The sequence below is a fragment of the Lagenorhynchus albirostris genome, chromosome 1 (assembly GCF_949774975.1).
Source record: "Lagenorhynchus albirostris chromosome 1, mLagAlb1.1, whole genome shotgun sequence".
Lineage (NCBI taxonomy): Eukaryota > Metazoa > Chordata > Mammalia > Artiodactyla > Delphinidae > Lagenorhynchus > Lagenorhynchus albirostris.
The window spans coordinates 13253724-13277737 of NC_083095.1; the positions used below are offsets into that span (position 1 = coordinate 13253724).

Consider the following 24014-nt stretch of genomic DNA (forward strand, 5'->3'; position numbering starts at 1 on the left):
GCTGACTAGTTATTTCAATCTAATGGTCAACCTGGGATACCATGACCTCGATTTCTAAAATTCTGAGCTTATGACTTTTAAATAATTTCATCGTATCAACAAGCATGACCTAAATATTTATGCTCAAAAGGGACCATCAAGGTTTTATTTTTACTTTGCAGACTGAGCTTTTACATTATTATCGCCAAAATTAATGAAACTATCACACCAAAACAAAGAAAAAAACTCTGCTGCAGAGCAAGCTTTCATGTTGTTATTTATTGTGTTTTTAATATAGAAAAACACATAGTAATTGAGAATAAGAATTCTCTGTCTGTACTTATATACTCAAGAAAGGGCACATTTATTTCAGTCTCTTGGTGTAACCATTTAAAAAATCATTACTGTACATCTTACAGAAGTTCAGTAACAGAGTGAGAAGTACCTTTAGAATAAAATTAATTTCTCAGCATGTGCATTTCATAGATTAATATGGCTTGGAAAGGTTAACATTTGAACAAACTATTTCATATATCTTGTTCAGGAGTTCGGCTCAGAAATTAACAATAAGGTAAAATTCAAGAACATACTCAAGCAAAATACCCCAAATCATATTTTCCTAGGATCTTTTTCTCCACGGTTCCCTGTACTTGTGAATATTGCAAAATAGCTTTCATGTTAGAGAAATTTCTCTTTTCTATAGCTTAGAATAGTAATTTTAGGTTATTTAATTGCCTTGACTTTTTAAACGACAGGGACACTTCAGGAAAGACCAAAATTCTACTTGTAAAGACCCAAATGGGGTGGAGGTGGAGAGGATTGTAAGAGCGTTCAATTTTCTCCATACTAAACGTTCTCCTGCTAACAGTATATTTCTTTAAATTACTCCTTTACTCTAGAAGTTTCTCTTAATGTATGTACAAGAGCCAAGCACAAATCATACGCTTGTAATCATATGCTTGTAATGTAATCATACACTAGGAAAGAACGCGAACTAGAAAGTCAGGAGACTGACCCTCCCAAAGGTTTAAGTGAAAAGGTTGGTTCTGATTTCCGGGCTTCCATTTCCGTCTGGATCAAATAAAGAGGATGAACTAAATGATCTCTAAAACCCATTTTAGCTGAAAACTTTGAAGGTGTAATTCAATGATTTTACCTCCATTGCTTCCACAAGAGGGCATAATAAAAACATTTTATGTTAGTTGATTATACTTACTGGATGTCATCAACCAAGAAGTACAAGTTTCACATTTCACCATCTCTGAAATCGGTATGCAGCTTACAGTGGACAACATTTTACTATTCTAATTGGTAATGCTTTTTCTTTCTTAATGGTACATAAAATAAGTGTGTATCTTACTATCAAGGATGACATCTTAGATTATAAGAGAAATATATTAATAGGGTATCTGTGGGATTCAATTCAGTAAGTATAACCTGAGGTGGTTTTTCGTGGCAGAAGGAGAATAAAGAAAACGGAACAGAGGGTTGAATTTGAATAATAGAAGACATGGCAGTTTATCAGACAGTGACTGACATGGGTAGAAAGGGGGCCTGGATTATCCCATGGGGTAGAGAAGAGGCAATGTTGAATAGCTTAAACACAGTTGAATGAGAAAAGAATGGTTACATCAGTTCATACTATCACAGTATCATTTAGACTTATAGACATAAACCGATGCATGAATTAGAGTGAGTTTGTTTATTTTCTAATTTGTCCAGATGGCCAGGAGGAAAAGCAAGTACAGAAGAAAAGCTAGTTAACACTGCCTCTAAAAAATAGGGATGTTCCTTTAGAGTTAATATTCATATCCATTTTAAAGCCCTTTATTATAGTTTAGTTTAGGTTTGGTTTGGTTTTGGTTTGGCTTAACGCCTGTCTCAGGGGACTCATGACAAAATAATTTTTGTTATCCCTAAGGGTGAACTAGGGTGTCCTGGTGCCCCCCAGTGGCCAGGACGAGATTCCACAGTGGTGGAGAACAGTCTCATCTCAGTCACAGCTTTAGTGAGCTATAAGCTGTGGTCAAAACATGTGCTCCTGCTTGTAAAAAAATATTTTTTTAAATCATTAGTTTGAAATATGTGCTTCTCGCGCTTCCCTGGTGGTGCAGTGATTAAGAATCCGCCCTCCAGTGCAGGGGACACGGGTTCAAGCCCTGGTCTGGGAAGATCCTACATGCCGCAGAGCAACTAAGCCTGTGCACCACAACTACTGAGCCTGCACTCTAGAGCCTGCGAGCTACAACTACGGAAGCCCGCAAGCCACAACTAATGAGCCTGCGTGCCACAACTACTGAAGCCCGCACGCCTAGAGCCTGTGTTCCGCAACAAGGGAAGCCACCGCAGTGAGAAGCCTGTGCACCGCAACAAAGAGTAGTCCCCTCTCGCTGCAACTAGAGAAAGCCCGTGCACAGCAACAAAGACCCAATGCAGCCAAAAATAAATAAGATAAATATTTAAAAAAATATGTGCTTCTCTCTGTTGTTTAGTTAAAATCATTATCTTTGTTATTTTTCAAAAATATATTTCAACTTTGTTGATTTCTACTTTGTACCAGTTTTCTTTCTCTGTTTTAGAAAATAAATTGGGATGATTTAGCTGCCAAAAAAGTGCCCGCACCCTTTAAGCCAGTCATCCGAGATGAATTAGATGTGAGTAACTTTGCAGAAGAGTTCACAGAAATGGACCCCACCTACTCTCCCGCAGCACTGCCCCAGAGCTCCGAGAGGCTGTTTCAGGTAATCTCCAAGAGCCCGCACATGTTTGTCGGCCACGTATGCTTTGAAAGAAAAGATTCATTTTCCCATGTGAAAGCTTTTTGGCATCTTGAAAAACAGGACTGTATAATCTCTTCAAAATTATTAAATACAGAGATATTGCAAATAAATATGTGTTGAATTTACACCTGAAATTTTACTTCTGTTCAAGCTCTTTTATAGAGAATATAATACTACTTTACTTCTAATCATACAAAATATTCCTTAATTCATAAACAGTGTTATCTGATTCTTTATCTTCAGTGACTAATCAGAACTGTTTCTCAACTCGTAAAAAAGATTTAGAAAGGATTTTACACTTAGGAAAGGATCTTTTCTCAGACTTAAGATAAAATATTCTATTAAATGGCATCATAGCTTCACTTCTTTGACTCCCGTTAGTATCCCAGTAGTATGGTTTAATTTGGCTGTCCAGACACTGTCTCTGGACATAGGTGACACTAGTGGCTAGCACTTGGCTGGGACAAAGCAGATGTTGAAAAAAATGTTCCTCGAATTAGTGAATGTTCTAGCTTAAACAGATGAATCATCCATCATTATACAGATGGTCCCCAATTTACGATGGTTCAACTTAGGATTTTTTGACTTTATGGTGGTGCAAAAGTGATACGCATTCCACGGAAACCATACTTAGAATTTTCATCTTTCCTGGGATGGTGATGTGCAGTACGATCCTCTCACGATGCTGGGCAGCAGCAGTGAGCCCCGGCTCCCAGTCGGCCACTCGATCACGAGGGTAAATAGCTGATACACTTACAACCAATCGGAACCCAAACAACCATTGTTTTTCACTTTCAGTACAGTAGTCAGTAAATGACATGAGGTATCCAACACTTTATTATTAAATAGGCTTTGTGTTAGATGATTTTACTCATCTGTAGGCTAATGTAAGTGTTCTGAGTTTAAGGTAGGCCAGGCTAAGCTGTGACATCTGGTAGGTTAGGTGTGTTAAATGCATTTTCAACTTAGGATATTTTCAATTTATGGTGGGTCTGTCAGGACTTAACCCCATTGTAAGTCAAGGAAGATCTGTACCACTTTTGGTTCAGCACATCATTCTGCCGTTTGATTTGACTCCTTTTCTAAAACTCAGTTTTGAATTTAACCTAAGGAAATATAATGAGTCAAATAATTGCTGAATTAGAAACTGACTAGAATGAAACTTGCTATTTATCTAGTTTGAAAACCAGTAGCATTTGGACCACTTTTTAGTTCCTTAACTGTACCTTTTTTGAGAAGTTAGTTGTGTTCGTTTATAAGCAAACTTTTATCAGCAATGCAAAAGAATTATATCTATGAGTCAGATGCTGGGGATGGGATAGGAAGGAAGTATTTTTCTGCCTTTAATTTTGAATTGGTTTAGTTCTACCAGAAGATGGCGTGATCTCCTTCTGAAAAGCATTATTCTATTGATTTGAAATAACCTTGCATTTTAGATTCATCTTAACAAATATTTGAGCTTTTTTTTTTTTTTTTTTTGGCCTCACCATGTGGCTTGTGGGATCTTAGTTCCCCAATGCAGGATCGAACCCACGCCCTCAGTGGTGAAAGCACGGAGTCAAAGAAGAAAAAAATGATTACAATCTAGTCTGTGCTAAACTGGAAAATTGCAAATCCTTATTTTTTTACCTTTCTTTTTTTTTTAGGGCTATTCCTTTGTTGCTCCTTCTATTCTCTTCAAGCGTAATGCAGCCGTCATAGACCCTCTTCAGTTTCACATGGGAGTCGATCGTCCCGGAGTGACAAATGTGGCAAGGAGTGCAATGATGAAGGTGTAGCCATGTGGTTAATTAAATGACATATTCATGGTTTAAATACCAACACTAATTGACTTTCTCAAGTCAAGTAAATTTAATAGACTTTCCATTTGACTAAAACGTAATTTTAAAAAATGAATAAATGGAAATAGTAAGATTTGCCCTAGAGAATTATTAACATTCCATTTGAATGAGCTCGTTTCTTACGATAGAAAGTAATATATTTTAAATAAGTGATATATATGATAGAAATGAGCTAATGATGAATTTTTAGAGATTATAAGTGTATTCCACTCCTATTAACATTAATAATGTTCTGTTACTCAACAATTTTATCTATCCCTGTGTATTACTAATATTTTCTTAAGTGAAATGATGTTGGTTTCTTGTCAGGACTCTCCATTCTATCAACACTATGACCTAGATCTGAAGGACAAACCATTGGGAGAAGGAAGTTTTTCCATCTGTCGAAAGTGCATAAACAAAAAAAGTAACCAAGCATTTGCGGTCAAAATAATCAGCAAAAGGTATCACATTTCCAGCAGTCTCTCTTATGTATTTGTCCTAGTCAATGGCTTCTATAAATTAAGATTTTTATTTAAAAGGAAAATAATGGTATATTATAAGGTTTTCAACCAAGGTTTTAGCCATTCAGCTCATCAGTTGATCCATTATACTTCTAGCTCTGAGGAAGTAATCCATTTTAGACATAAATCATAGTATGATATGCTTTTCAGGTTATTATGAGAAGACTTTCTTGTGGCGGTGTTGTTTAATCAGACTCGCTTAGTGAGTTCAGCAGCTTTTGCCATTCCTGTTAGTTGTATATTTGAAATATTTTGTTCTGCAATTATTTAGTGACCTAGGGGTAGTTTGAGAGCCAGCTAGTTGTTTTGGTAACTGATTATTACCTCCATGATTGTATATTCTTATTACCAAATTGTCAGGCAAGTAGACATCCATTTCTTCATGTGATTAGCTCTTTCCTGACTCAGAAATGATCATTTTTCTCAAGAATAATGCTTTACTTGTTCTGGTGGGTGTATGACTCAGTACTTTCAGGGAAGCCTCATTCTGATACTTTGACACTTACCTTCTGAATATACTGTAAATAAAAACAAAATTAGGATTGGGGCAATGCTTCCAAAAACTTGGTGAAGAGGGATGTAGAGACTAACTGTTTCATCTTGCAGGTTGGAAGCCAATACTCAGAAAGAAATAACAGCTCTGAAACTCTGTGAAGGACACCCCAATATCGTGAAATTACATGAAGTTTTTCACGATCAGGTAGTCCACTTTTTTTTCTGTGGATACTAATTCATATACAGGGTTCTACTTTTCATCAGCTGTGTTGGTGCTGGGTCAAAGTCAGGGATATGGGACATGACCGAGCCACGTGAGAGGGTGAGAAGCCACTCCACGCATGCTTTCACCCATCCCCACATCAATGCTTCCTCTCACTTCTGCTTCTCTCAGTCGTGGTCGTGTAGGACCTGGAAGGAGGACGGGGGGCTAAAGCCCAGCTCACTGTGCTTACTGCACGTTCAGCTACCACCCCGCACAGCTTCGTCTCAGCGTAGCTCTCAGTACTCAGTCATTTTCAGCCGTCAACTTAACCCTTTAACTTCAAGAGTAGAACTTAGCCTGAAGCCTCATTAGTGCAAACTGAAAGAGCAGATAGGAAGCAGAGGGCAAAGATACTCTCTTTCCATCTTCTTATTCCAGGTGACAGATTCTGCTCAGGCCACAGGCCAGGTCATGCTCCCCGCCTTCTACCCCCGGTCCCACCTTCCAGCAGTCCCCTCACACAGGGTTATGTAACGTTAGAGACAGGAGGAACACTGTTTTGTCAGGTCCATGTCTCCTTCCCTGCAGAAATCTCTCCATTACAGTCATCTCTCCTCCTGGGACTGAGCGGGATGGCGCAGGCTGACGCAAGACAGCGTGCTGCGCGCGAGAGCTAAAACCAGTCCTGGACGTGGTTGGCCCTCACTTTACCAGAGGAGAAACTGAGGTTCAGAAAGGTCATGAGTGTTTTCCCACAGGAAAAAAGAAGTGGCGGGGGGGCATCATGAGCCTCGTCCAACCAAGGTCACATAGCACATCAGTGAAACTCTAGTAGGAAGACTTGGTCTCCGGTTCTGGGCTCTCTCCAGTGTGGTACCGTGACATCCACGTCCTAGGAGAGCGGTGGCCCAGTTCTCTACCACATTGAACCTTCCCAGAGTGCCGTGGCCAAGCATGACACACGGTGGGGAAACCAGGCGGCAGCAGCAGGAGCATCATAACTATAATAACTGCTGCTGTTTGTTTTCACGTACGTTACGTGGTACAGGTATTGTAGCACTCATTCTACATGTACCATCAAACTCCCGGAAATTAAGTAACCGGGTCTCCCAGTTTATAAGTGGTACTGCTGGAATCTGAACCCATGCAGTCCAACCTCAGAACGAGCACTTAATTAATTACTTTGTTCTACTGCCTTAGGGGAGGCAGACACAAAGCCTGGTTTTCACATCAGGTGAGTGAGCACCCAAAAATGACATCATCTACTTGCATCCTTGGTGCTTATAGTCAGGAAAGGAAGCTCTTTGAAGCAAGGACTCGGGGGGAACTGTTCTCCCTGCTCCTCTGCTGCCTCCACCTCACCGGGCCACTCAACTACAGTGCAGGTAGAGTCCCCTGCCCACTGCGGGTGCTTACAAGGAGCCTAGGTAGTCTCCTATTGAAGGCGATCCACACATCCATCAAGGGCTTGGTGGATGACCTTGGACACACCCCTCAGTTTTGCAGCTGTGCCCCTAGCTACTTCCCCCGAAAGACTTTCCATCTCTGACCGTCAGGCCACTGTCAGATCTCAGGACCTACATCCCTAATATTTTACTTATGTGACAAATTAACTTTATTATTAGCTATTTTTATATTCAAGAGTTACTACAATAGAAACCATCTCATGATGTAATCCTATGTATACCAGTATAAATATACTATCATTCTAATATACAGTTGTTGATAGTTTGCATTGTTTTTTCCATGATGGTGACACAGTTGCCTAGATCATGCCCGAATCCACCATAGTCCTCTTTTCAACTGATGGGTGAAATTGACTGAGGGTATGTCTCCAGCCTTTGACTGTACAGCAGTGTAGCTTGTGTACCATGACTTGTGCTCTACTACTCTATTAGTTTCCTATTGCTGCTGTTACAAATTACCACAAACCTAAAACAATACGGAGGTATTGTCTTACGGTCTGGAGGTCAGATAATCAAAATCAGCCTCACTGCTGTAAAGTCACGGTGTCAGCAGGGCTGGTTCCTTCTGGAGGTTCTAAGGGACAGTTTATTTACTTCTCTTTTTTAGCTCTGGAGACTGCCCACATTCTTGACTTGTGACCCTTCCATGTTTCGTTCCAGTCTTTTGTTTCCATAGTCCCATCTCATACTGTTGACTCTGGTGGATAATTAAGACAGCCTTCCCATCTCAAGAGCCTTAATCACTTCTGAAAAACCCCTTTACCATATAAGGTAACATCTATAGGTTCTGGGGATTAGGATATGGACATCTTTGGAGGGCCATTATTCAAGCTACTATATATACATTTTTTCACTGTTACCTACATTTCATTGGTAAGGGTGCTAAAGTTCATAGAGGTAAAGTAACACCCCCAAAGTCATAAGTAAGTAGCAGAACTGGCATTCAGATGCAGGTTTGACTCTAAAACCTATCTCTTAAACCACTATAGGTCTTGCCCCTCATTTTTTTAAAGCTTGCTGGCATATACTTGTAGCAGACCTTTAGATTTGATCTTAATTTGTCTGACGTAGAAACTCAAATTAGCATGGTCTCTAATAGCCTGGGAGCAATTCTCTTGATAAAAGCGTTATTCACCTTCTAGAATTTGCCCACTATGTGCAGGATAATGTCTTTATAATCATCTTTTTAATGAAGCAATTTTCCTGGACTTTGCTAATTCAAAGGGAAGCATACTTTGTTTCGTTTGTTGAGTGACATTGGTGCTATAAGGCATAGCACTTGAATCTGAATATTGATTTGTATCTTTTTTAAACCATTTGTGTTCGTTGGGGAGCTGATGTAATTCCCTTGCTTTTCAATAGCTCCTACATTATTTTCTTTATGGGAATGTATGCAAAACATAGTAAATACATGACTTTTAATACTATTTAATTAAGATAATGCCTTGGGATCAAAAGCAATTATTAAAAAAAAAAAAAAAGCCCAAAGTGAGTTATGGGTATTTGGCATGGGAATTAACAGGAACACTGAAACTAATCTGTTGAGCCCTAACAGAAGATTTAAAGTGACATCATCCAACCGTGCCTTTTTTAAAAGGTAAATTTGCCATTAAATGTGTGTGTCAGGCCTCCTGGGGGTAGTTGCCCATATTCCATCAGTAATCTATATTATTTAAAGCAGCCAATTTCACATTATTATCTGTACTAGGTTACAGTTTAAGAAGAAAGATATGTACACTTGATAGAGAGGGTTGGAATGGAATTCAAATGAAAGAATTAGTCAAGGAAAGGATATACAAAAATTTCACTGCAGTACTTGAAATTTTCCATTACCAAAATAGAACTCTAAAAAAGTCACATTATCCTTCAACTCTTTCCCCTAAAATATAAGGGTCGCCGTTGACTATTTTAACAAGGGACTATTTAAATTTATTGGTAATAGTTCATAGTCAGGAAATGTTTTATACGTTGATAAGCTTCTACTCCTCTTCGTTAAGGCCCTCCACATTATTCTTCTTTCTTTTCTAGCTTCACACATTTCTAGTGATGGAACTTCTGAACGGGGGAGAGCTATTTGAACGCATTAAGAGAAAGAAACACTTCAGTGAGACAGAAGCCAGTTACATCATGCGGAAGCTTGTTTCAGCTGTAAGCCACATGCATGATGTTGGAGTGGTACACAGAGATTTGAAACCCGAGGTATAAAATTACATGTTTTCTCATATAATGCAATCTAGCATCATTATTAAATATCCCCCAGATATGTGTGGGCTCTTTTTTGGGGGGGGGGGGTTGTTTTGATTTTTTATTTTCAGGGCTTTCTGCTAAATAGATACTTGCAAATATCACGTTTCTTGCATTTTTTTCCTTTTCTATTTCAGTCTAAAATAAATTTGTCTTTTCGTTCGTTCTTTTTTTTTTTTTTTTTTTTTTTGCCAGCTGATCATCTTGAGGTTATATTTGTAAGTGTGAGAGCCTTTTACGGAAGAAATACTTTATGCAACAATTGTGGACTAAAAATAGCAATGGAAATTTTTGTAGCAGAAAATAATGCCCCTGCTATATGTATACCATTTTAGAGGGATTTTAACAGTGTATTTTGAAAGCTTATCTTTTACTTTTGTAATCAAATTGATTAGCTCATGAATAGCAATGTATGTTGTTGTGTTCTAAATTTTTAAATATAAAGCATTGTCTTTGTTTAATGAGTTATGCCATCCTTACATGTGCTTTTCTTTGCTCACGTACTATAATATTTATAGAACTGTGTAGCAATGTAGAAGTAGCAGCTTTTTATATATTTTTTCTTTCAAAAGGTTAAGAAAGAAGGTTCTAACTCTAGAATGATCCCTTTTTAGTATCAAAAATATGAAAATTCCTCCCTTTTAGAAAATCATCGAAAGAATAATGAAAATTTAAAAACAAAACCCAATAATTTATAAAAGAATAACAATGAATCATCCTCTATCCTATGCAAAATTATATATATTTACTATCTAAAATAGAATTTCAAATTTAACTACCATGTGATTATAATGCATTTTTAAGTATATTTAAAATAATAATTTGGTGTTTATTTTTGTATTAGATTACAAAAGAATATTTCTCAAAAAGCACCATTTTTGCCTTTTATTTAAGTACCTTGGATTATTGGTAGGAAGAGGATGTTTTAAAAATGGAGTTCTGTGCCTTCGGATATAATTGACTGAGTCCCAAAATATTTAAGCTTCTATGTACTTTCTATTACTGTTATTCATATTACTCGTAATTAATCAAAAGTGAATTGTGTTTTATGAACTTGCAACTATGATAGCTACCCCTCTGCTTCCTTCATCACAATTCTCGCTCTCCCACACAACGCCCACTAAAAATATGGCACTCTGTACATTGGAGATTTGCTATCTATTTTTAAATGTGAAAGCATACCACTTAACTGTTTTTTTTGATAGACAAGGAACAAGCATGTAATTTTTTTAATTGAAAAGATCTGTTCCATGACTGTCTAGAATTCATTTTCACATGTTTTATTCTTTGATAACTGGCCATCTGTCACCTCATGAGTTTCAAATGATGCAACTGTCCTCTCCAGCGGAATTGAAATTTGCCTTCCTATTTTACTGAGTAAAAAGATATTCACATAGCTTAATTCTTATCTGCCATAAAGCTTTTCTTTCAGATAATCATTTTAAAAGAAGAATTGTCTGATTATTAAAGACATTCTACTACCGTTACAGTCCTAAATCAACATATATTTTGGAGACATGAAAATGTGCCTTTGTACTAACACTTTCATAATAAAATAGCTTTCACTTTGGCTTTTAAGTGGCAGAGTATATTATTTTCAAGCTAAAAGTTTAATCCCTTTCGCACTGATGTAGCATTTTAAGGTCTGACTGTATATCTTTTGGTAGATATTTATGTGGTATTCATATTCTGCATAGGCAAGATAATTTCTAGGTGAGAATCAAATAAATTTAGAAGCTGGCTGACATTCTTAGGAAGCTGCTTTGTATTTTTCAAACTGGTCCCCATATTCTTGAAAGATTGAGAAATTTTATCAAATTAGTTTCTGGCAGAACTTGAGACAAGGATAAATGTGGTTTGAATGACTAATTCCTGCCACTTCTGACCATGCACACGCAACTACATTTTGAGAATTGGGAGAGGAGTGAAGAGGGGTGTGCCATGTCTCCTCCATTTCAAGATCTAAGAACAAGGAAGTCCTTAGCTGGTCTTAGTATAGAAGACACTAAAGTCATTTCCAAAGTCTTGTAGGCTCTGGGAGGACAGGCCAGGTGTGCTTCATCCACTGCTCTGTATGTAGCACAGTGCCTTGTGCTGTGGAAGAGTTCAGGGGTCATTTGCTGAGACTTCTCCCAAGTACCCGGTCCATGAACCCAGCTATGACTTCAGTTGTGGTGAAGCCTTACATTGAATTATATTCACATTTTAATTCCATCACAAATTCAGGATTAGGCATTTTGTATAATAGAAAATTTAAGAAAACTTTTCAGTTAATTTTTTTGCTTCTTTCCTACCACTTCATTCATTTTTAACTTTTGAATGGGGGCCTAGAAGATTTTTCTTCTTTGTATCAGTGAAGCAGTCTATGATGTATATTATTTCACTTCAAATAATATTAAAAAGCAAATGGTGTTCCAGAACCGGGGAATAATTTAATGGTCAAAAAGGCATAACAGATTTTGTTAGGATGTCTAAAGACAATATAATCAGATTCAATTACTGTGCATACTAGCTTGATGTACTAATAAAAATGTACATAAAAATTTGCCCATCAGTACAGTTAGATTTTTTTAAACAAGTGGTAAATACAAAAGTAATCAGTAAAACCTTAGTGATTGACATGGCTTGGCAAATGATTCAAAATAACAATGTTTTCTGAATAATAGAGGGGTAATATCCATAAGCATCAAAAATGTTCAAGTATTAACTGTTTTGGAAAAAATATTTCTGAAACGTATGTCTCCACCATGTATTCTTTAATAGGCTTTACTAGATATTATGTATAACTATTTTATTTATGACTTCATTCAATGGACAAATATTTACCAAAGCATCTACTACATGGGAGAGTCATGAATAAGGTAGACGCACAGTTGCTGGCCTCATGGAATTATGGTCTGATGTGGGTGAAGACATTGAACTAATATTGCAGAGCTGATAAGTGCCAGGAAAGAAAAGTAAATGCTAGAAGAAAATATAATAATCTCCATCTTCTGTTTGGTGGCATCTCTAAATGAGGATTAGATGCCTGAGAGCCAGGTTGGAAGGGAGGTTGGTGGAGGAGGTCGAAGACAGACACAAGCAGACAGAGAAGAGGCATGGTCCCATTGAAAATGTTCCACATGACCTTGTACAAATTGACGTGATACAGAAAAGTATAAAGCAGAGAGTGACAGTACACTGACATCCAGGTCCCAGACCCACCCTTTCAGACCTTTCTGTATCTGAATCCAGTGTAAATAGATAGACAGGTAATATTGCATAAATGCATCACCAAGTCCCATTACATTTTAATGAGAAAGTAATGAAGTGTTTGTATCTTGCAGAATTTATTGTTCACTGATGAAAATGACAATTTGGAAATTAAAGTAATTGATTTTGGGTTTGCACGCTTAAAGCCACCCGATAATCAGCCTCTGAAGACGCCGTGCTTCACTCTTCACTACGCCGCCCCAGAGCTCTTGAATCACAACGGCTACGATGAGTCCTGTGACCTCTGGAGCCTGGGTGTCATTTTGGTGAGTTCATATGTCAGGCCGTTAAACCCAGTCAGTTCTCTGATGTCCTCTGTATATCTCTCTCTTTGCTGTTTTTCTTACATTTGTGAGAAAATTGGCAAATTGGTTTCTTTTCTTTTCAGTAAAAGGCCTGACTGAAGACTATTTCCCTTTCTTAAAATTTACATTGGAGAAAATGTAGGAATTTTTATTTTGGTTTATTCTGGAATATTTAAGGCAACTGTGTTTAATGTGAATTACAGTTATGTATATATGTATTTTTAAAGAAGCAGTAGTATATTTTCATAAGATGCATGTTAGATATAATGTGAAAATAGCTAAGTGACTCATTAATAGAAAAAATATTTTAAAATATATTCTCTGAGATTTTCAGGCTAAAATGTAATTAAGGAATATCACTTAGGATAAATTAACAAATTAATAGAAAAAATTAAAAATATTTATAGTAACTTATAGTAATCGTGGTGAGCATGCTTTTCACAAACTCTCTTTGGATGCCGGGATCAGAAACAGAACATTAAGCTAGAAGAATCTCGGCATATTTTTTTCTCAAAATAGCTTTACTTTTTCTGCATATAATCTGCAATGCATAATCATAGGGAGAAGTTTTCAGACAACAGAGAAAGATATAAGGAACAAAGTGAGATCACTCGTAATCTCATCATACAGAGATAATATTGTGTAAGCTCTTACTCTCCTCCCATCCCTACCCCCTATTATGTATGCTTTATATCTTTCTACAGATTTCTCTATATATTTGTATATATATTCAGGGTTTTTTTTAACAAATGAGATTATGTTATATATGTAGTTTGATATCTCATTATTTCCTTAGAATAGATTCCTAGGAGAAGGATATATAGATCTTTATTTTGACATATATGCCTGTATTTCCTTCTAGAAGGTTTATCAGATCATGTTCTCATCAACTGTATGTGAATACATTGGATACTATCAATTTCAATTTTAAATTATTTCCTACTGTTATAATTTGCATGCAGTTTCTTGATGAGTATTCAGTTTGAGCATCTTTTCGTGTATTTGAACATTTTTATTTTCTCTATTATGAATTGCTGTTTATGAGCTTTGCCCACTTTCCTATGGGGAAATTTTTCTTATGGAAACTTAAAGGTCTATTAAGGATTTTAATTCTTTGTCTGCCTTTAATATTGGAAATGTTTCTTCTGGTTTTTCATGTCTTTGAAAACTTTGTAGTAATATGGGGTTTTAATTTTGTTTTTTGAGAGGCTTAAATAGAGAAGTTTTTTCATTTTTATGTTGTAAGATATGTTAGTCTTTTCCTTTGTGGTATCTGGCTTTGATGTCAGATTGTCACTCCACCCCAACCCAAGATTATAAAAATATTCTCTTAAATTTTCCTTTAGAATTATGTTTTATTTTTATACTTATGCACTCCATCTGGGATTTATTTTGGTGTCAGTTTGTTTTCCCCCAATGGAAGCCAGTTGTCCTTACAGGATGGTTCTTTTATTTTTAAGCTTTATATGGTTTTTATTTCAGCAGTTTTAAGTCATTATTTATAATTTTCAAACTGAAATTACATATTTATGAATATGATTTTTAAATTAAAATAAAAAACTAATTTCTGTAGATTTGAGAGTTTTGTTTGACTTAAACTGATTTCAGTAGCACTCTCCTAAAAAATTCGTCTAAATAAAAAAGAGCCTTTCTTTTTTAGCAATAATATGTTTACCCCTTGTAAAACAGCCCTTACTTAAATACAGGCCAAATATAATTACATGCTTTTTAAGGTTTGAAAAGACAATCTTAGACATGCAGACAGGTATTTTAGAGCCTCCAAATGCCGTGTCTGTGGAAATAACTTTGTATAATGGCATGGGGAGAAGCCAGGCTTCTCTCTAGATCTAATTGTCAAGTTTTAAACAGGAACAGGGGACAAAGAACAGATTAAATGATACCACAAGAGTACAATCACAACGGCCAGACTGCGGGAAGTTCTGCAGGACAAACAACCGAGTTTCTCCAGCAAATAAATTATGAGAAAAAAATAGCCTGGGAACCTATAGATTAAAAGACACTTAAGAAACAGTGTTTGCATCTTACTTGAATTCTGATTCAAACAAATTCTAATTTCAAATCTATTTATTAAATTCAAACTGTGAATCTAAGTCATACAGATATATTTATACAATGTATATAACACAACTGGAGAAATTTGAATATTGACTGGATATTGGATGATACAAAGGAATTACTGCTAATTGTTTTAGTTGTGGTAATAGGTTGTGGTTGTGGTTTTTAAAAATCCTTGCCTTTTAGAGACACGAAATACAGATGAAAAGCATAGTTAGCACCTGCATTAAACTGTCCAAAAAAAAATAAGAAGAACGCTTTGCAAACGTTTCCATATAAATGAGTGCATATCTCCAGAGGATCTAGATACAAAGCCTGAGCTATCCCATAGTAAGCACAAAATTTTCGGGAGGGGTCGTCTGGTTTGCCTTAGAAATCTATGGCCCTTTTACATGTTGCATCTAATACACATGAATATGGATACTTTAATATGAAAATAATTTATATTACCCCCATTGGGTAAAACAAATACTTCAGGAAGATGCATCACATCATATCATGCAGCTTTGATTACAGCTCAGTCTACGTCATGTATGTGCAGTTCACTGGAAATTCACAGGACTTTAATTAAAATAGAGTTTACACAGTGTCTTAAGTCTGCTCGGGGCCACCATAATGAAACACTGCAGACTTAAACAACAGAAATTTATTTCACAGTTCTGGAGGCTGGGAGGTCCAATATCAAGGTGCCAAAAGGTTGGTATCTGGTGAGAGCTTTCGCCTTTGGTTGCAAACAGCCATCTGTTCACTGCGTCCTCACATGGCCTCTCTTCAGTGCATGCGCTTAGAGAGAGAGAGAGAGAGAGAGAGAGCCAGCTCCCTGGTGTCTCTTTTTGTAGGACACTAATCCTATTGGTTGAGGACTGCACCCTCATGACCTCATTACCTTTACTTCCATAAAGTTTCTACCTGCAAATACACTCACATTGGGGGTTGGCTCTTTGGCATATGAATTTTAAGGCACACAATGATTCAGAGCTTAACAGACAGTATTTAGAAAATGTAGGATAGGATTATATACTATCCCATAGGAATATATAGCATACCCACAGGATGGAATATAATAACATTTAAAACATATTTCTTCCAAGAGATTTATTCAGGATTTCTTATTTTTTCAATTTCTTCCCCAAATTTTATTGTGAAAATTTCAAACCTAGAGAAAATTTGGGAGAATAACACTGTGAACATTTAAACATGTTGCCACATTTACTTTTCCTTTCTCCCTAATTCCCTCTTGTGTGTGTATACATACATATATATACACATATATAGAAAGAGATGTATATCTTTATGTATATAGATACTTTCTTATCACACCATTTGCAAACAGTTTGCAGATACAGAGTTATTCTTAACAGAAGTTGATTCCTGGATAATCAACTAAACTGTAAGATCTTGGAGTTGAGAGGAGCCCTAAAGTTTGTTTAATTCTAACTCTTCCAGAAAAGGGATCTTTTCCACAAAGTCCCTGTCACCAGTCTCCTTTAAAGATTTCCAAAGACGGAGAATTAGTTTTTCCACGCAAAAGCCTGTTGAATTATTACACATGAGAGCGAGAAAACTGTGATATGAAGGATATTTTCTTGTACTTAGCCACAAATGTATCTGTTAGGAAGTGGGGTAAGATAAGAAGCCGAGCAGATTTTGGAAAACTACTTGGCAGTATCTACCAAACATACACAGACCAAATGACCCAGCAGTTCCAATCTCAAGGATACCGTCAACAGAAACGTGTATTTTTATGTACCGAAAGACACGTACCAGAAGATATATAGCAGCATGTTTCAAAATGCCCCAAACTGGAAACAGGTCAAAATCTTCATCAACAATAGAAAGATATTTTAGTCTGGATTCCCCAGAAAGCAGAACCTGACGTTAAAGCTTATGTTTTGTCATGTAACTAAGGACCATAATCCCAGGGAGGCAGGGAAAGAGGGAGAGCAGAGGCTGCACCACTGAGTTACCACCTACTGTTACCAAGTGGAGCTGATCCCTTGAGTTCGTGGAACCAAGATCTGTAACTGAGCAGACCCTAAGGCTGCAGGAACAGGAAACGTGAATTCTACAAGTGGGTCGTTTGCCCATAGAGTCTAGATATGGGGGACCCAGCACCAATGGATCAGCCATTGGTTCAGCACAGTCCTAAAGGACAGCACCCCAACCCCACAGGGTATTGTCCTGAGCTGGTGCCTTCACTGAGCTTTTCATGTTCTAACAGGCCAGCTGCACCCAAGTGAAAGAATGCCAACCCACCTGACAAGTAGGCCCAATTTCCTTTCTTCCTTCATCAGTTGATCATCGGGAGCCCCCCTCAGTGAGGCCATAGGTGTGAGTTAAGGAAGAAGCATTGGTGCAACAGAGAGAGGTGATGGGCACCTATGCATGTAATTTGCTGTGTCTTCTGGACCTCCTTGGGTGATTCTGAGTGTGCCGTGTCCATAGTACAGCGACTGCTGCTGCAGCTTTACGAATCAGTGCATCTGCTGATCCCAGTACACAGTTTTGTTCGAGCTTCAAAGAGCCATTTCAGCTGACTACTCATACTGGCTCCAGGTGTCCCTGCCAGGATGTTGAATCCTGAGTCTCAGACAAGTGTTTCCATGGCAATAATTTCTTCTCCGTCAGCCAGGTCTTATGTTCCACACGCCCACTCCAGCTCAGCGTCTTCAGGATCCATTCTCATTTGCGTCCCCTGATCCCTGCTGGGCCATTTTAGCCAGGGCCTGCAATGCCTTTGGCATGTACACACCCCCCTGTCAACATTAATACCATCTTTTGAGATGGTTAGAGTATCCCTTTTTTATTCTTCTTATCTGAATACAGTTATCAAAATGGCTTTAAATCTTGATATCATACTAAGCCATTCCTTTTTATATACAAGTCTGAAATGTGTTGGTTGTTTCAGTGATTGAAGCCATGTAATCTTTTAAACGCAGTAATGCTAAGTGTAATATCTAGGAAATTACGCTAAGTTGGTCATGAAATTACCAGAGTGGCTTTGATGGTGATTTTGGCAGACATTCTGTTTTGCTCCTTTTTTTTTTCTTGATAGTATACAATGTTGTCAGGGCAAGTTCCATTCCAATCTCATGACAAAAGCTTGACGTGCACCAGTGCGGTGGAAATCATGAAGAAAATTAAAAAGGGAGATTTCTCCTTTGAAGGAGAAGCCTGGAAGAATGTATCCCAAGAGGCTAAAGATTTGATCCAAGGTAAGAATCTAATGGAAAATTTCATATTTTATATGATGTGTAGTGACTGAAGTGGAATCATACCCATGACATATATTTGTTTGTGAATTACTCAAGGAGTCCCTGTGTGTTCTAAAAGGTTTCAGGCTACTCTATTCAGCCTTATTTTCTTCTCAGAACACTCTCCCTCACTAATCTTATCCACATTCACTACGTGCACTAGCACTTGGATCCACCAGCATCTCAGTCTCACACCTTCAAAATGAACCTCTTCCTTTTTACTCTCCTTTCCCCCAAGCATGTGCCTCCTCCTTTCCCCCTCCTTTTACATGGCCACGAAGCCAGATCACCAGGACAGGACCCAGCATCACCCTAGATCCCCGCGACCTCCCTCGCCTTCCGCAGCCAGGCACCCGGTCCTGCGGGCGCAGCATCCCTCCCAGCCACCCCTCCTCCCCATTCACATGGCTGTCACCTTAGTTCTTGTCATCGTCTGTCTCCTAAAATCCACAACATGCTTTCAACTTGTCTCACTTCCTTTCACTTTACGTGTCATCCATCGGCACAGTGACCTTCCTAATAGCCAAATGCAATCATGCCTCTTTTCTGTTAAAAATCCTTCAGACAGTCCCCGTGAGCTTCAGGTCAAACTCCATAGTGCAGCCTTCACAATCCAAAGCCCTTCACAGCCTGGCCCTGCCTGCCTCTGCTTCCTGTCACCTTCGCTCCACCATCCTCGAACACTTGAATTCCTCAAATGTGCTGAGCGCTCGGATTCTGCTCCCCTGTACACGTGCTATTCCTAATCCCTGAAGAAGGGCACCCTTCTTCATCAAACCCACTACGGCTCATCCCCCAGGACTCGTCTCCTGGGAGCCTTCCAGGATGCCCGCACTCCCTAGGCTGAGTCTTTCCCCTGGGCCTGCCGTGCGTGTGGCTCGTGCTACAGCACTTGTCCTGTAATGTGATGAGACCTGGGTTTTGTCTGTGTGCCTCCCCGCAGCTCTTCTCTGAGTGTCCATCTCCATACCTCCACATTCCCTGTACATGAATGAAGTAAATCTCGGTACTCTTTGTTTTGGGGGAGTTTGCCTGGTCACTAGTGGGAGTCCTTGTTTTAGGTGGTTATTTTCTCCTGATTGGAAAGCCAGCTGGCCTACAGCCTCCAGATATAGGCTACTGTGGGCTTTATTATTAGCATCCGGTATTCACTAGGGGATTTAAATGTACATGAAAATGTACGTAATTATCTTTGTAGGAGGTTGACGCCTTTCAGAAACCATCATGTCTTGTGAACATAATTGTGATCTATGTCTGAGGTTGACTTTAAACTTCAAACTATGTTTGAAATGACAAATCATAAAATAAAAATATCTTATTTATTCCCACAGGACTTCTCACAGTCGATCCAAATAAAAGACTTAAAATGTCTGGCTTGAGATACAATGAATGGCTTCAAGATGGCAGTCAGCTATCCTCAAACCCTCTGATGACTCCAGACATTCTAGGGTCTTCAGGAGCTGCTGTGCACACCTGTGTGAAAGCAACCTTCCATGTAAGGCTCTGGGCTCTGCACTTGTAGGGCGGTTTGGAAAGGGATCAGATAGATGTTCTTACTCTATAATGTATTGCTAAGAGATACCCTCTTAGCAATACAATTTTTAAAATGGGTTCTTTCAATTTTAGATATGCTTTTATAAATCCCTTCATGATATAAACACATTTATAAACAGAACGTGCATGGGGACCAGAGTCACTGCTAACCCACAAAATATTTATTTGACATTTAGAATGAGTTTGCAAGATGAGGCAGTAGTCTGATATTTGAATAGTTGAAATTTTTGACTTGGTAAGGAAAACAATATGCATACTATTAGAACTTTAAAAAAAATTTTTGTTTTGTTGAAGTATAGTTGATTTACAATGTTGTGTTAATTTCTTCTGTACAGCAAAGCTATTCAGTTATACATATATATACACTTTCGTTTTCATGTTCTTTTGAATTATGGTTTATCACAGGATATTGAATCTAGTTCCCCGTGCTATACAGTAGGACCTTGTTGTTTATCCATTCTATATATAACAGTTTGCATCTGTTAATCCCAAACTCCCCATACATCCCTCCCCCACCCCTTTTCCCCCTTGGCAACCACAAGTCTATATTAGAACACTTTTTCTCTCAAATAAGCTAAATGACTGTCTGTAAAAGCTATAAATAGGCATTAGGAACTAAGGCACATGTGAAGGTCCATTCATTCAAAAATCATTTTGTGCATAATATGTTCTAGAGACTGTGAGGGATAAGAAGTAAATTAATTGGTATTAAGTAAAGACTGTATACTTGAAAGGCTGAGACTGCATAGCAATAACTGTAGATTCTGCACATTCGTGCCAAGCAGATGCAAATACATTAAGGATAAGGAGCCAATGAGTTAGAGAGAAATTAAATTACTTCTGAAAGGATTATCTTGAGAAAGGAGACAGGATAGCATTTCCTCTTCAGCTGCAGAAATGGATTAAAATATTAATAAACTGGGATCTGGTGAGGTGTGAAGAGATGAACTGCAAGCATTTGAGGCAGGTGATCCAAATCTTCTCAGTGACATATGATGTAAGGTTGTCACTCAGCAATGCCTAAGCTTGAATCTAAGAAAAATAAAGACAGGCTGCTGTGAGGAGGAAGCCAGGCTGAGGTTTATAGAGCTAATCTTCTCTGCATATATTGTGTCCAAGATGTACCCAAATTGCATTGACGTGGGAGTGGAGATCAGGGGCTCTGTGTTGGGACTTTGTGGTTGGAATTTTAAATCTCAGACACAGAACTAGTCAAAGTGATGGAGAGAGGTGAGTTAGATTGCTGACATTCTTCAAGAATTTCCAGTCCGTCGGTGGTTTTTTAATTGAGAGGTAGGTAGCCCTGCCCTCTTCAAAAGATTTATTAGGATTGTGACTCCTGGACGCCCTAACAGGTGGATTTAAACAGAGCCCTCAGAAACCCTTTCCCATGAGCTTCTGTACCCTGCCCGGAGTTCTGGATACAGTGGTGTTAAGGACCATGTTCCCAGAACAACTTGAAGCTGTGGTTGCCAAGCTTGCCAAACGCAAGTTCTCTATAAGTCATGACGTCCAGGAAGACTTCAATCCTTTTACCTTCACGGGGGTTCCCCTTGTTTTCTCCCCTAGGCCTTTAACAAATACAAGAGAGAGGGGTTTTGCCTTCAGAATGTTGATAAGGCCCCTTTGGCGAAGAGAAGGAAAATGAAGAAGACCAGCACCAGTACCGAGACGCGCAGCAGCTCCAGTGAAAGCTCTCACTCTTCTTCCTCCCATTCTCATGGCAAAAGGACACCCACAAAGACATTGCAGCCCAGCAATCCTGCCGACAGCAATAACCCAGAGACCCTCTTCCAGTTCTCAGACTGAGCAGCATAGGAACGGTAGGCGCATACGGGTGATCCATTGTCCCTTCTGCTCCCTCATCGTGCGCCTGCGGCCAGGTTCTGTGCTTTGAAAAACGTGTCCCATTGGTCTCCTTGGAATCTGCCTCGCAGGGAATTTTTTCAGGAAAACCCAATTGGTTTTCCTCATCCAAAAGCACTGGACAGAGAATGTTACTGTGAATAGACCACATGTCATACTGTTTAGTGACCTAGCATGGTGCCAACAGGACTGTTTTTGAAAGAGCAAAGATGTCTGTCAATTTAATTAGGGACTGGTGAGATTTGAGCTGCTGACAAAGTAAGTCACAGATTCTTCAGATGTCTGCCAACAAGAGTTCCTCGTACTGTGATGATACCTTTTGCTTCGCCTTGTGGGCATCGTGGGTTTTTAAGAGACTTGCACCCTTTGAACAGTGATTTATCAGCAAAAAAGGTCTGTTTTGAAAAAGAGTCTGTAATGAATTTTATGTGTGGCATATACTTATTTCTTCAGAGAGGATTTTAACTTATTGTTTTTATTTTATGGTTACCTATGACGATAACCTGCTATTATTAATCTTTTTCTAAAAAGTAAAAAAAAAAAGATATAAGAACTTCAGGTCCCACGCTCTATATTGGGGACCCATCTGAGATGCATGCTAAGCTATGTATGTTTTTAATTTTGCACTGCTCTTTCCTGGCAATTTGTTTTAATGGTTATTGCAAAATATTAAGGTACATGTCTCTGTTTTAAGTAATGTTGCACTTTATAAAAGAATATGAATAAAGCAAGCTATTTCATAAAGTGCACTCTTTAAAGCATATGTACTGTATTTTTGCCTTTTTTCCCCCCCATTATCTACTTTAAATTTGCCCTCACATCCCCCTTCCACTTCGGATGCAACAAGTAGAAGGGGCCTTGTATAACGTAATCATTAGCCCCAGAGGCACTGATGTGAGGAACACCTAAAGGGAAATTCTATTAAACACTGTGCTTATTTGTACACTGTGCTGTGCTGCGGTGAGGCTTTTCCTCCTGTAGTCAGATATTATGTACATAATACTTTAGAATTATAACTATGAATTGTTTTGGAATTTTTCTGTTAAATTTAAATCCAGAAAGCATATTTTATAAACTTATGCAGAGCACTTTTATTGCTCAAATTGTTCTGAATTCATATCGAAAACAAGTGCTGTGTGCTGAAGACATTTCACTGAATGATTGCTGCATTTTAAAATATGATTAATTCATCCCCTATGCAAAAAAAGAAGTGATAGGATTTGTGTGTTGTATTTTGTTTTAAAACCATCACACGAAATGTCAGGACTGAGAAAAGCGATTTTTTGCGATGTTTACAGGAATCATGCTTAAAAAGGCCCAACATGTTTATTTTGTAGTTTTTGTTAATGATAACCTCTTGAGCATTAGTTTGGAATTGGGCATGATATTTATTTATTCCTTTCTTGAGATAATAGCAGCATTAATTTCAACCAGTTATGAATACTAAAAATATTGCACTCTATGTAATAGTATATTTATTACTGAACCAATGTATATATTAATAGCACAGGCAACAAAAATGGCAAATATTAAACTATTTTCAAAATGTATTATCCTGTTCACATTTTTGTCCACAATGATTATCGGAAATAACTTTTTATACTTTTCAGTGGCCCAAATGGCTACCTAATTCTCACTGGGTCAATGAAAATTTTGTACTCCTAGCTTATGGTCGTTCTTAGTAATGATGGGAAATCTTAGGTGCATTATTACCAAACTCTGTAGCTAATTCACAGAATGTGACCCCATCAAGCACAGGGTTACAATAATCAGAAAATGTCCATTTATATCTATAGTAAGGTTGACTATGTCTAGAAATGTGTTAGTTAGCTCTTCAAGACATTTTTAAAACTCTGCATTCTAGTAGAAGATACTAGTAAAGTATAAACCAAAGGGACTTTGTTGCTAAGGGGAAATGATCCAGAAGAATGGTTGGTATACCCTTATGATTGAGGGTGTAATTGATGCATTGTGAATATTGGAAATCAGTGGGTTGCACTTTCGTTTATTTTCATTGCCTCTTCTTCTGGAGGACTTGACAGAAAATGAAATGGTAAAACAGCAGGCAGAGTGAAAGGAAGGAAAGAGAAGCTAATTTATCAACTGGTGAGCCTCCTTGAATAATCTAGAATGGGCTTTTGAGAAGAGCTCAGAAAACACTCAGAGGAGTGCCCACTTAGAGAATATCTTCATC

The 24014-nt window shown here is 38.0% G+C and overlaps 1 protein-coding gene across 3 annotated transcripts in view; it reads left to right on the forward strand.

Annotated features, from left to right (window-relative positions):
- RPS6KA5 (ribosomal protein S6 kinase A5) overlaps positions 1 to 23350 on the forward strand; it is a 182359-nt gene extending 159009 nt beyond the window's left edge. For 2 of the 3 annotated variants that reach the window (XM_060169782.1, XM_060169854.1), the window contains 9 exons: positions 2559 to 2720; positions 4406 to 4531; positions 4910 to 5043; positions 5710 to 5803; positions 9298 to 9468; positions 12840 to 13031; positions 18202 to 18361; positions 19732 to 19895; positions 21524 to 23350. In XM_060169782.1, the coding sequence (XP_060025765.1) occupies positions 2559 to 2720; positions 4406 to 4531; positions 4910 to 5043; positions 5710 to 5803; positions 9298 to 9468; positions 12840 to 13031; positions 18202 to 18361; positions 19732 to 19895; positions 21524 to 21763 (1443 nt within the window). In that variant the 3' untranslated portion in view covers positions 21764 to 23350. The remainder of the gene's footprint in view (positions 1 to 2558; positions 2721 to 4405; positions 4532 to 4909; positions 5044 to 5709; positions 5804 to 9297; positions 9469 to 12839; positions 13032 to 18201; positions 18362 to 19731; positions 19896 to 21523) is intronic. The other variant, XM_060169939.1, reaches the window with a different exon arrangement.
- Positions 23351 to 24014: the final 664 nt, after the last annotated feature.